At 33.1% G+C, this 13,061-nt stretch overlaps 1 protein-coding gene across 2 annotated transcripts in view; it reads left to right on the forward strand.

Annotated features, from left to right (window-relative positions):
* LOC108974608 overlaps nucleotides 1-7,301 on the forward strand; it is a 50,644-nt gene extending 43,343 nt beyond the window's left edge. The window contains exons 3-8 of one of the 2 annotated variants that reach the window (XM_018942535.1): nucleotides 648-820; nucleotides 1,663-1,779; nucleotides 3,991-4,671; nucleotides 5,816-6,141; nucleotides 6,203-6,421; nucleotides 6,487-7,301. In XM_018942535.1, coding sequence (XP_018798080.1) covers nucleotides 648-820; nucleotides 1,663-1,779; nucleotides 3,991-4,671; nucleotides 5,816-6,141; nucleotides 6,203-6,421; nucleotides 6,487-6,885 — 1,915 coding nt within the window. In that variant the 3' untranslated portion in view covers nucleotides 6,886-7,301. The remainder of the gene's footprint in view (nucleotides 1-647; nucleotides 821-1,662; nucleotides 1,780-3,990; nucleotides 4,672-5,815; nucleotides 6,142-6,202; nucleotides 6,422-6,486) is intronic. The other variant, XM_018942536.1, reaches the window with a different exon arrangement.
* Nucleotides 7,302-13,061: the final 5,760 nt, after the last annotated feature.

The raw sequence follows: 13,061 nt of genomic DNA on the forward strand, positions 1-13,061 counted from the left end.
TGTAATATATTATTTGAGAAATGGTACAGAATTTAAAATTTCGAAATTTTTAAAACATTTTTTTTAGTTAAATGCATGTTTTTTGCTGAAAAGGTTTTTCTAAATATTTGAGAAATAACAACATACCGGAAAACAATTTTTGTAATCAAAATTTTAAGATAGAAATAATTTTCTAATTTTAAAATGGAAAATTTTGCAAAAAGTCAATATTTATATATAATATATATGCTGTCTCTTATACACATCTAGATGTGTATAAGAGACAGATTAGGAATTTTAAAAGTTAAGTAAACTAATTATTAACCCTTTATGCAAAAAAAAAAATCAAAATTGAGTTTTATATTGCTTACAATTTACTACATATGTACATACATTACATATGTATACATATAATAATATTTTAACCTCCCGCCGTCAGGTATAACCAATATATAACCATTTTATAATCGAATCTCAAATTTTACTTCAATAAGAGTGGTTTCTATTATATGATTTTTCATGACCCACAAACCAACAAAAAAATTTTTTTTTTAATTTTTAAATTTATTATTTATTGATTTATACTTTATTTATACTTTAATTTTCAGATCTAAATATTTATATTTGTTAATTTTTTTTTGCTTTTCAATTAATATTCAAAATTTTAGAAAACGCATGCGTTGCACAACAAATATTTATCTCACCGCGCTCGCCATCACCGATATTATTTATCTCACCATGGCATTGCTCCTATCACTACAGCACTATGACTATGTGCAGCGCAATGTGGAAATCTTTTGGAAATGTTATGGTTATGTGGTATGGCTTTGTGATGCCTGTGGTAAGTGCTTTTGGAATTCGCGTATTGTAATCTGAAATGCATTGAAGATAGTGAAGAACGGAGAGAGAGGGAACGCAGTGGTTGGTATTTATTTTAATTATGCGCTCACAAAAAAGCCTAGGAGCTCAGATAATCATAGTAAGAAGTAGTAGAAATCACTTTGATAACTAGTTTAGTAACTAGACACTCATACGACACTCTTTAACTGACTGAGTAGGTGGTACCAAGTGGAATAGCAGAACATCTAGAGACTGAATATCTGGCGCAGTAAAGCGAATTTGAAGACTTGTATGCGCTCACAAAAAAGCCTAGGAGCTCAGATGTTCATAGTAAGAAGTAGTAGGAATCACTCTGATAACTAGTTTAGTAACTAGATGCTTATACGAAGGTCTTTAACGGCACTAAGCGGCATTTTATCAGTTTATCCACTTAACACACAAGCCGAAATGACTTCGTATGCGATAAAATTCTATTTAAAGTAACGCAATTAAGCGCACATTTTTTTCTGAAAAGAATTGCAATTCAATTAGCGCTCAGTTACAGTCTACATTAAAGCAAATGCCTGTGAGGCTTACCAACGCAGCGTTGCATATCGTCGTATTACAAGTGAATTGATTGAGGCGCCGAAAACCAATTTGAGCTACGCACTCATTCGCTTTTGTCTTACGCTCTCTCTCCTTTAACGCCGTTAACGCACGTTTCACACGTCTGTGTCTTAATAACTTAATATGTACTTTTCTCTTCGTTTCTCTCACGCCTTTCTACCATATCATCTGGGTCCTTCGGCATTGCATGGCGTATCAACTGTCAATTTTACTATATGGTGCGTGTTGTTGTTGCAGCGTACATTTCCATTTACATAGCTGTGTGTTTTACGATCGAACGATTTATTGCGATACGTTACCCGCTTAAACGACAGACATTCTGCACGGAATCGTTGGCAAAGAAAGTCATTACAGGTGAGTTGGAACGAACGTGTTTGGGAATTCGTTATTCAACGAACTAGTGATGTGTATTTGTTGGTGATGAGCAGTTTTATCGATTTATATCGATTTATCGATAACTGAAGTAAAATATTTTAAGAAATTTCGTTCAGAATTGAGAAATTAATGCTATGCTGTGAAAATAAATAATGATTTAAATGGAATTAAAATCACAATCGACTTTTATTTATCGATTTATCGGTAATTGATGCTAAATATTTCAGAAATTTATGTTTAAATGTTATTGTGAAAATAATGAATGATTTACCGATAATATGAGAATAAACCTAATTTAATAATCATTAACTTAATGGTCGATAGTTTACATTTTTATTTACAATTAATGAAGGCAAATTACAGTGATTAGTCATCGCATTGCAATTTAATATACATATGTATATATTTTGTAATATGTATGTATATATGTAAAATTTTATACAACACAACAATCGCTATTCTTGAAAAAATCGATATACAAATATGTATATATCCAATCACGATATATACTTATTTTATAAAATTTTATTAATTTACGTTCCCAAAAAATATCGATTTAAATCAATTTTATGCAATAAAAATTAGGTAAAATTTTCTCCTTTAGTTACAAAACATTTATTCTAATAAAATTTTAATAACTAATTATTATCGATTATTTTTGTTATCGATACTAAATTTATATTTTGTATATCGCTCATTATTGAAGTTGTCATAGAAGTTAAAAATAATAGATAAATTTGTATAATTGACGATTTCACAATTCATAAATTATCGATAAACACATTTATATTATCATGTCTCGATGATTCTTAAATTCAATTTTTTTTGTTGTCGATAATTGAAATTATATTTCAAATATAGATCAAACGCTATATGCATAATTTAATTTTTAATACTGATAATTTTCAAATTCGATTTTGTTTGTTATCCATAACATATCAATTATTACTAAATTTGTAACGAAGTTATAAATAATTTTTTACTATTCACTATGTTTTCCAAATCGACTACACTGTGGAACAGTTTTGGGATTATTGTCTGGGGGGTGAGAAAATCCAAGTCAGGGTGATGGTACTAGGTCAGTATAGTTAAACCATGAAAGGGTTTGGCGTTCGTATGTGTCAGTTTTTTTTATGACCTTATGACCCCTTTTTTCCTTATCTTGATGTGCTTTCGTATAGTTGTAACATTTTCGCAAAAACCAAAAAAAAAAAACCAAATTTAAAAATCAGAATTTTATTTTTAATGTTTAGATTTTCAATTCGATTCTTTATGTTATCGATAACTAAATTCGAATTTTAAATATCGATTATTACTAAATTTTTAAAGGAAATTATAAATAAAATAATTTTTTGATTGACTATGTTTTCTAAATCGATTATTTATGTTATCGATAAATACATTTATATTTCAAATATATCACACCTTAAAACAGTTGTAAAGGCATTTAAAAGTAGCAAATTAATTTTATTAATATCGATGATTTTTAAAATCCATTATGTATGTTATCGATAAATAAATTTGAATCTGAATACATAGATTATTAAATTAGTAACGGAAATTCCAAATAATACATTAATTTTTTTATTGATAACTATGTTTACCAAAGTCGATTTTTTATGCTACTGATAATCGTGTTTGAGGATTAATTATATTTCAAATATATTGCTCATAAAAAAATGTCCCACGGAAATTAGTATCCAAGTTTCAAACTAGATAATTTATGTTATCGATAAATAAATGTATATAATCGATAACTAAAATTTGTATATCGCACATCATTAAATTTGTAACTCAAACGAATTACGTGTTTAACTACCTGTTCATGTATTTACGCATATTATATGTCGGTAAAACTGTGCGAAGCACCTACAACAAATAACAGTGGGTACCGAAATTAATGCAACACGAAATATGCGAGCCAATATGCTTGCTCTACTCAATTTGCAACTACTCTTTACTTGCAAGTGTAATATGCTGCTGTCAGAGTGGCCGCAATTTGACCCGGTTTTGTTGTTGGTCGCTTGACACTTGGATGCCGAAATTTCCATGTATTTTTCACACGCTTACCTTTTGACATACCTTCGTGTTTTCTTTACTCCCACATGCACACGACACGTACGATGCATTCAAACAATAATAAACAACGAAACAAAAACAATACATGCACCTAACTCGACAAAAATCAAGGAGTCGCACTCTTCTGCCTCTTCTCAACAATATCGACAGCTTTCGAACATCAGTATCGCATCACTAAGAAATCAATTGATATCCATGGCGTTGCGTGTAATATAACGCAAGCGAACGCGTCAGAGCGACTCTCATTGCTACAACTGAATTACAACGAAAGTGTGCAACAACAACAACAGCAAGAAGAAGAAGTAGGACGTACGAAAAAACAAAACGACGCACTACATTTACCGTTGCAGCACTATATGCCGCTGCTAAAATCGGCAGCCACGACAACGCCACATATCGATTTCGAAGGCAGCGGTCAGGCGGCTGCGGATGAACGCACAGAGCACACAGCTCATCACTTGCAAACACAGGCTGTAGACTCAGCAATTGGGGTCGCAGTGCGCAAAAAGGACAATTTGGCCAGCAGTAGTGGCGGTAGTAATGTAGGCGATACGGAGAGTAACGCGTGGAGGTCTAAACCGGATGTAATATTGCGTCGATTGAAACGTACAGTGGAGCTGAACAAGGCAGCGCTCACCACAGGCAGCACTACACAGGCACCTTTGACACGTTCTTTAGCTACACCTTTACCAATCGCACTAACAACTGCAGCGCCATTGCCGGCAACGCATGAATGGTTCGCGCTGGCAGCAGCAACATCAGCAGTCACAACGAACGACGCACAAATGCAAGGTGAGTAATATGGGCACTTTGGGACTGAGCGTAAGGCATGCTTGAATCGGTTGGTGAGGTAGTTGGGTGTAAAGTGTATAAATGTGTTGTGAGACGATTGCTTACGGAAAGGTTGCATCGAGAGCTTAAAGCGAGTTTTTTACGCTTGAATGCCCGACAACGATGGGGTAGTAAATTGGGAGTATAGACATGTGGAACACCCAAGATACTAAGGGGTACATTGTGAAGTAGCCATACTATAAACTAAAGAGAGCTTCAACTTTGCTACCGCATGTTGTAGCTTTAGCGAAATGCTGTATATCCGAGTTGGCCTTAAGTTGAAGCGGTAGTTCTTTTAAAGCAATGAGACAACAACATAAACCAACATAGAGCCTACAAACTGTCCATAAGATTCTATGTTTTGCAGAAAGCTAACATATACTTCTGTTACTCTATAAAGTTATGAGATCCTCCACTGCAAAGTTGAGCTTAAACTTTCTGACTTTACTCATTTCTTAGTGATTTGTGAATAGAAAAAAAATTAAGGCGTCCGGAAAGTGAAAAAATTGAGATTTGTTGAAGCGAGTATTCCGGTTTTAGTCAATTTCAACATGGGGTTCGATTCAAGTAAATTGAATTTTCGGTAAAGGCTTAGAGTTCTTTATTTCGGTTAATATCTGCGTCTGTGGTATATTTTTGCTCTCAACCTTGAAATCCGCAATACCAATCTCGGTAGTTCGGCTTGAAGTATACTCAAGATAGAGAATACAGGGCATTCAGCTCGATTTCAGTCAGATGTTTTAGTTAACCTTTATGCAGTTTTTCGGGGTCTAAACCATCTTCCATACTAACTGGTCCAAAAGTTTTGTTTTCATAAATATTTTAGAAGCTACGATTGATAGCAGCGTCTTTAGTACAAGATTTCTGAGTACAGATTATATACCCTCCGACTTCGAGATATCCTCAGCCATGTTAATCACACTTTGAACTTAGCTTTTGGCCACTTAAAATAATTCGACGTAAGAAGACACTTAGGGTTTGGAAGTTCTGCATTTTCGAAAATTCAGTCTCACCTGATCTACACCAGTTTCTTTTAAGACACTTCCGTTTTTGTACTTATCTCTTTTTCAACTGGTCTATTAATATATTTACTTTTTCCGTTTAGTCTCACGAGGTTCGGTTGTGAAGAGAGCACTTTCAGCGGCGGCTGAAACACACATTCCCCGTATTATCTCTAACTACTACTTATTGGATAACCGCGCCGATCTAATATTGGATACAGAATTCTTAGTGCGTGCAGCAACGCCGACTACAGAAAACGACGCAGACGAAGGTGAACAGATTATGAAAGATGCATCCAGAATAGCTGAACAAGGGCCGGGATTTGAAAAATTAACCGACGCTGGCGGTTGGGTCGCTAACGTGCAGTCGACACATGAAACATCAAATGCCGAAACGGTTTTCTTTAACATAACGGATTATTGCGAAGAAGTAAGTGGCAAAAATTGTGTCAATATCATTTGAGATTAAATTTCTATTGAAATATATGTAGGTCATCTACTATCAGCACAGTCAATCGAGCTTGGGCGAGAATGCGCTTTATACACGTCTCTGGTACTTTTTCACCTTGTTCGTGTTCGTTTTAATACCGTTATGCCTGTTGGGCACCTTCAATTGCTTCCTCATAATGTTGGTGCGACGTTCGAAGAATTTACGCGGCGAAATGACCAATGCGAACAGCATACGGCGCTCGCGCATGAGCTCCAAAGGAGTAAGTAACATTTATATTGAAATTCAAGCTAAGGTCTTTAATTTCCTGTACTCTCAAAATGCCAGCAGCAACGCAAATCACACACGTCATCCGTTTCGCAGGAGAACCGCATCACCGTTACGCTGATCGCGGTCGTTTTGCTCTTCATCATTTGTCAACTGCCGTGGGCGATTTACTTAATCGTTTCGGAGAATGTCGATATCGATAACAATCTGCAAGCGATTATTGGTAATATTTTCAATTTTCTCGCTGACATCAATGCGGCTGCGAATTTTTTCTTGTATTGCGTACTCTCGGATAAATATCGCAAAACGGTGCGCGAACTCATAACGGGCTATAAGTATCGTGCACATGCACGTCACGCGACTGCCAGCACGAGCCTTTACACGAGCACGCATGGCACGCATTCGGTGAATGGCAGTCGTCGCTATCGACCGACAGCTGCGTCGATAGTCGTCAAGTGATGTAAAAGAGAAAAGAAAGAGAGCGGAGAACCTCAAATGTGCATGACCTCGTGTTGCTTCGTGTTGTGCGAATGCCTACTGTATGCTACTTAGTTAAAATTGTGTGTTAATTATTGTTGTTGTTGATGTATGCTACGTTTGCGCAAATTGAATTTGTTAATTTTAATGTAATTTAAATTAGTTAGTGGCATATTTATTAATTAAACGAGTTAATTAAGCAAATTGTTTGACGCGCGCCATTTAATTAAGTTGTTAAGTGCATAAGTGATGCTATACATACACACATACATTTACGCCTGCACACAGAGATATACAGTTATACAAATATATAATATCTGTGCAAATATATTTCGCGCTAATTAAGTATTGTATTTAAGTTAAGCGATTAGCTGTAATTAATTACATTTATAAGCAAATGAGTCAAATAAATATAATTTTAATTATTTTCAAGTATAATATAATTGCAAAATTATACATTTTTATTATTATATTATAAAAATATTTTAAATAAGAAATTAACTATTTGTAATAAATATCAATAACATAAAGAAAATTATCTAAATACAATTTAGAAATGCAACTTGTCACTGAATTCGAGAGAGCTATTGAGAGAAGGGAGAGAAAAGAGAAAATATTCTGATTATTTTCATTTCCATTATAAGTTCTCAATCGCTCTCCATAATTGAACTATAGGGAGAAAGACAGAAGCAATTTTTCCGAAAAAATATTTACAACGTAAAGTAATAGGTTCCTGGCTTGACACATAAATAGATAATATCGGATTTTCAATACTCGAGTCGAAAAAACCAAATTGAAGAGATTTTAGAGCGGCCATTTCATTCAGAAAAAATAATAATATTTCCTGTACTCAAATCGTTAAAGCTTCGAATTGTTTCCGCATCTACCGTATTATCAAGATCTGATCCCCAGTATTTACTTCCAGTTCACAGGTCTCAAAAGAACGCTCGTTGAGAGCAAATTTTGTCTAATGAAGAGGTGATCGCCGAAACTGAGACCTATTTCGAAGCAAAAGACAAATTGTACCAAAATAGAAACGTTATCGAAAAGTTGTGGCGTGGCTATAATAGGTGTATTACCCTTGAAGGGGACTATGTTGAATAAAAAAAAAGTGTTTGACTATTGCCGTTCGGAGGCGTGTGTTGCTAACGAGAGAGTAGAGGATCTGAGCATCTTTTATGGACGTGTCAATGCTACATTCGTACCAAAATACCTATTTTTAAATGACATCGAGCGAAAGTTGAAAAAATGTATAATGCTGATCAAACACATTATTCTTGTCGAAATATAGTACCTTTACGAAGGTAAAAACGCTAATAGGAATGTATATTTTTATATTTATACTTTACGAGATTTGTCTTAAATTTATAGCCCGAATTGAAAAGGAAGTAACTTTTGGGATCTTTTATCATATTACCAAAAAAGAAAATATTTTGGTCTACCGAGTACCTTGAAAATTATCGTATCACTTGAGACGTGAAAAATAGATCTTAAATCCGTGCGACCTGCAAATATATTTAGATCAATAAAACCGTAACACTAAACAAGCAAAACAAAAAAACGACAATCAGTTGGCGAATTGTAAATGTGGTCTGAGTTACGTGTCATTGCCGCCACAACAAGCAGCTTTTCTCAAATGCTTGAAAACCGTAAAAATGAAATGCTTCATTAAACGAAAGCCACGTGAAGCTGACGAGATTGACAGTCAATATGCTTAAGACGAAGGTGGTAAAGCGTACAGTGAACCTCATGAGAGAAAACTGAAATAAGCAGCGGAAATAAAATTTGGTAGCAAACTCTTACGTACAGCAACAAGCAAAACCATTGGTTTTCGTAAAGGTCAAAAGAACAGCTGGTACGATGGGAACTGTAGTGTCGCAGTAGAGAAAAAACAGACAGCCTGCCCCACACTGTTTAGATCGACTATAACACGAGCGGGATTTGATAGATACTGAGAGTTGAAGAATGAAGCGAGCCGATTCAATTTCCCAATCGATAACGATGGAATATACTATATATATATATATACTATATTACTTTATTTGCTCGACAATGATCAGGTTCGACTGGCAATTCCCCGCCTGTTCACAAACAGCTGCAAACTCATAAGGTTCATGCATCAGTTTCTTTGAAAATTATTGTCGGATGAAAGCATGCTCAATGATTGAAACCTATCTACAAAAAGGGGGACCGCACAATTTGAGCCAATTACCGTGGCATGAGCCTCCTTAAAATTGCATATAAGCCCCCCGTAAACAAATTTATTGGACCTTATCAGTGTAGCTTTAGACCTGGAAAATCTACAATCGACAACACGAAAAAGAACTGCCTCAATGTCGCTATGCCTGAATAAGGTAACCTAAAATGAAAGCTAATACGGGCGGTATATGCTGACGTTGAGTAACACCAAAGGGGACGTCAGGATCGAAAAGGACCTCTCTGAAGCGTTCCATACCGAACGAGGTTTCAAACACTGCTGATATTGATATCATTAGCCCCAACAACGGCGCCACTAGTTCTGCTTTCTCCCGACTGGATAAGGAAGCGAAGCAAATGGGTCTTGTTGTATGCAAATTGGTAAGTAATTTGTCACTAATTTAATTAAAATGTAGTGAAATGTGTGAGTTGAAGTGTGTAATTAAATTTTTAAGTTATAAACTGACTACACTGTGTGCGTACAGCGCAAAAATATACGACAGTTACATATAGAATATTTTAAAATGATGAATATACCGATGGCACTTATTAAAGCTCGTAAAAAGCTGAATGTAAACAGCAAATATTACGAAAAAGTAGCAGAATGCTGTAATGTAATTTTTCACAGAGCGTCAGAAGCTTATAAAATATTGAAGTGGTGAGAACAGAGTATATGGTATAAAAAAGTAGTAAAGGAAATAGCAGACAGTTTTAATAATGAAAGAATTTTTTTTATAATCGTCGATAGGCAATTATAACAAAACTAGAGAAAAAAAGAAACACGAGACAGCTAAAAAGTAGAAAATAAAAAGGTAGGAGAAAAACAGTAGCATAGCAGAAAAGGTAACAAAAAAGCTAAAAATTTCTCAAATGGAAAATGATTAACCAAGAGTATACATAAAGTTACATAAGAGTTAGTAAAAAGTAGTAAAAATAGTTTTGCCGTAATAAACCTTTTTTAACCCTTAAAAATTCAACTAGGCAGTCCACGGATCTCAGATCGTCCATAAATTATTATTTTTTCATTTACTTTTTATCATTTTCAAAAAATTCTGCACTAGTTTAATCCTAAAACATTTTCTTATAATTTCTTTCGAATACTTTTTCATTAAGTATGAATTCGTATAACTAAAGCTGTACTCTATGTAAGCTTTCACAGAGTTTCTCTCGCTTAGTAAACTTTTCTGTGATTTTATGCATAAATTCTTAGTCAATTCGTATAGGGGCTCGTATAACTAAAGCTTTACCCTAAGCAAGATTTCACAGAGTTGCTTTCGCTTGGTAACTTCTTTCGTGATTTTATGCCTAAATGCCAAGTCAAAATTATAACTCTTATAACTGATGCTGGACCTCCAGAAAACTCCTCTCAGAGCTTTCAGTTCTATTTTAACTTCTGCAAAGCTTTTCAATGTACTGTTTTAAATTACTAACCTAAAATACCAAGTTATGTATTTGAGAATATCTTACTCTTGCCTTGCGATTCAAACTACCACACTTTCGATATCCAAACTAACTCTTGCTATGAATTTCTCTTGCACAATTTGCATATTCTGCAAATTTGTAGTCATTAAAAATAAATCCATTTTTATTCACCATATTTTACGGCCATAAATGCCACACAATTATTATTTAGTCTTCTCATTATCTTTACAACCGTGATTTGGTTGCCTCTTTCCACTTATTTATCACGCTATTTTTTCACGTTCTCTATTACATTTTTACATAACCTTAAAACCACTTCGCCGCAGCGCGCTCTCCCATCAAACTGATGTATGCAATTAAGCTTGGCGAAACACATTTTTAAGTGTAATGCAATAAAATTTTGCACAGCTTTTAGTTTTTTATGACTGCTAGATATGCTGCGACGTGGCGGGAGAGCGAGAGTGCGGTGCTCTCACTACGATTTTTTCATTTACTTATTAATAGTGCTGAAGGTGAGGGACAGGCAGGCGGTAGTAAGTGCTGCCGGGCTGTAAAGCGGATCGTTAAGGGCAACCAATTAGAATTTATGCAGCGTAAAAATTTTAAATGGGCATAAAAAGTAAATGGAAAAATATATATTCATACGTATGTAAGTATGCAGTGCAAAATAAATAAAGACGATTATTTATTATCTGATAAATCTGCAAATGCTAAAGAAATATAAAGCAAGTACCATATATTTCTGTTTATGCGAGACAGCAGTAAAGTCGAGAAGTCGAAGTCAATGCCAAATAGTTTGCGCCGATTTTTAGTGCTGCCGAATGGGTGATAATTTTTAAGTAGTGACAGACGTGTTCGGGCATTTGGGGAAATAATTTAAGCATTGCGATTCTTTAGTGTACAATTTTGATTTTAAAGCAACAACAATAGTGAACATTTTAAATTCTGGAAATTTAATTTTCTGCATGAAGTTCAATAGAGAATATTAGAAATACTAGTTCAGAGTAAAGAGAAAAGGAAATGAAGTAAAAAATAACAGATTTTAGAAAAAAACTAATAAACTATTTCTAGGGCTAAATGCTACCGGTTAGAAAACTTTATTAAAATTAAAAAAAAAAAATAGAATAAAAAAATTAAAATAAAAAAATAAGATAAAAGCAAAAAGGCCATAAAAAATCAGTTAAAAAATATATACATAACAAAAAAATTAAAATAAAATTTTGAAAAAATGGCAACACCATCTCAAAACATTTTCAGCGATTCTAACTAAAACTTAATAAGACAATTAATCATTTTTAGAGCCTTACAATTTTCAGGCATATGGGAGCACTTCCCAAAAGTACTTTTAACTATAAAATTTGGTAAGTAAATATACTTTAATATTTTCATAGAAATATTTTTGATTGCAACAATTCCATTCGTTATCAATGCAGTTGATTAAAAAATTATTAACAAGTGGCAACACTTATGAAAATTGCATTTTCTACTGCATATCATATATTTTTATTTATCTATTTTATTTTATTATATATATGTGACCTGGTCTACGAAAAGGGAGCTAACGTGCGAAAACTAGTTTATGACTTTTTGGATTCTATCACGTGAAAAAGCATCTCATCTTCCATCCGAATCAACTAAGATTTTTTGACACCTAAGCCCCCTTTCCGTAGACCAGGTCAGATATATTGATATATGTACATATGTAGCCACCTACATACCTGTATTTTTTAGCACTGTTGTGATATTGTTTCACAAAGGGGCTTAGGCTAGAAATAAAAGAAAAATGTTGTTATAATTAATATATAGCCTAAAGTAATTATATTTAATTTTTCTTTTTCAAAATTAAAATTAATTAATTTTACTTCAAAACAAATTATAATTAATTAATTAATTTTTTTAAGTCACAATTAATTACTTAATTTTTTTAATTATAATAATTAATTTTTTTTTTTATAAAATATCTTAACTTTTAAGCTAAGAAGAAATTAATATTCAGTAAATAACAGTAAATTTCATTGACAACAAATTTGGGTATTTTTTATTTATTTATTATTAAAATTTAGTGATATTAAAAACAAAGCATAATAGAGCAATTTATTAAAATACTCATTTTGGCACCTTATATGTATACAACGTACAGCATGGCATCAAAACTAATTTGTAGATACCAAATTAAAAAAAAAGAAGAAAATTTTAAAGAAAAAAGTATTTTGAACTACAAGAAATATACAACTTTTCATGCTAAACAAAAAATTTAACATATAAAATTTTTAATTTATAAGTCATTAAAAATTGACAAGATAATCATAAAAGTTAAAAAAAAAAAAAAAATATTTGAAATTACAAAAACAAAAAAAAAATAAAAATCAATTCATGCAAAAACTTAAAAAAATTACAAGTAAAATTTTTATTTTAAAACCCCACAAGGTTGATTTTAGTTTATTTCCCATAAATTTATATTTTCCCACGCCATCCCGCTCCAATTTTTCACACGTTTTTGCTTGCTCACTCCTATCTAAATATTCGCACTACACAGAATC

The sequence above is a fragment of the Bactrocera latifrons genome, unplaced genomic scaffold (assembly GCF_001853355.1).
Source record: "Bactrocera latifrons isolate USDA-ARS-PBARC rearing strain unplaced genomic scaffold, ASM185335v1 scaffold_57, whole genome shotgun sequence".
Classification (NCBI taxonomy): Eukaryota; Metazoa; Arthropoda; class Insecta; order Diptera; family Tephritidae; genus Bactrocera; species Bactrocera latifrons.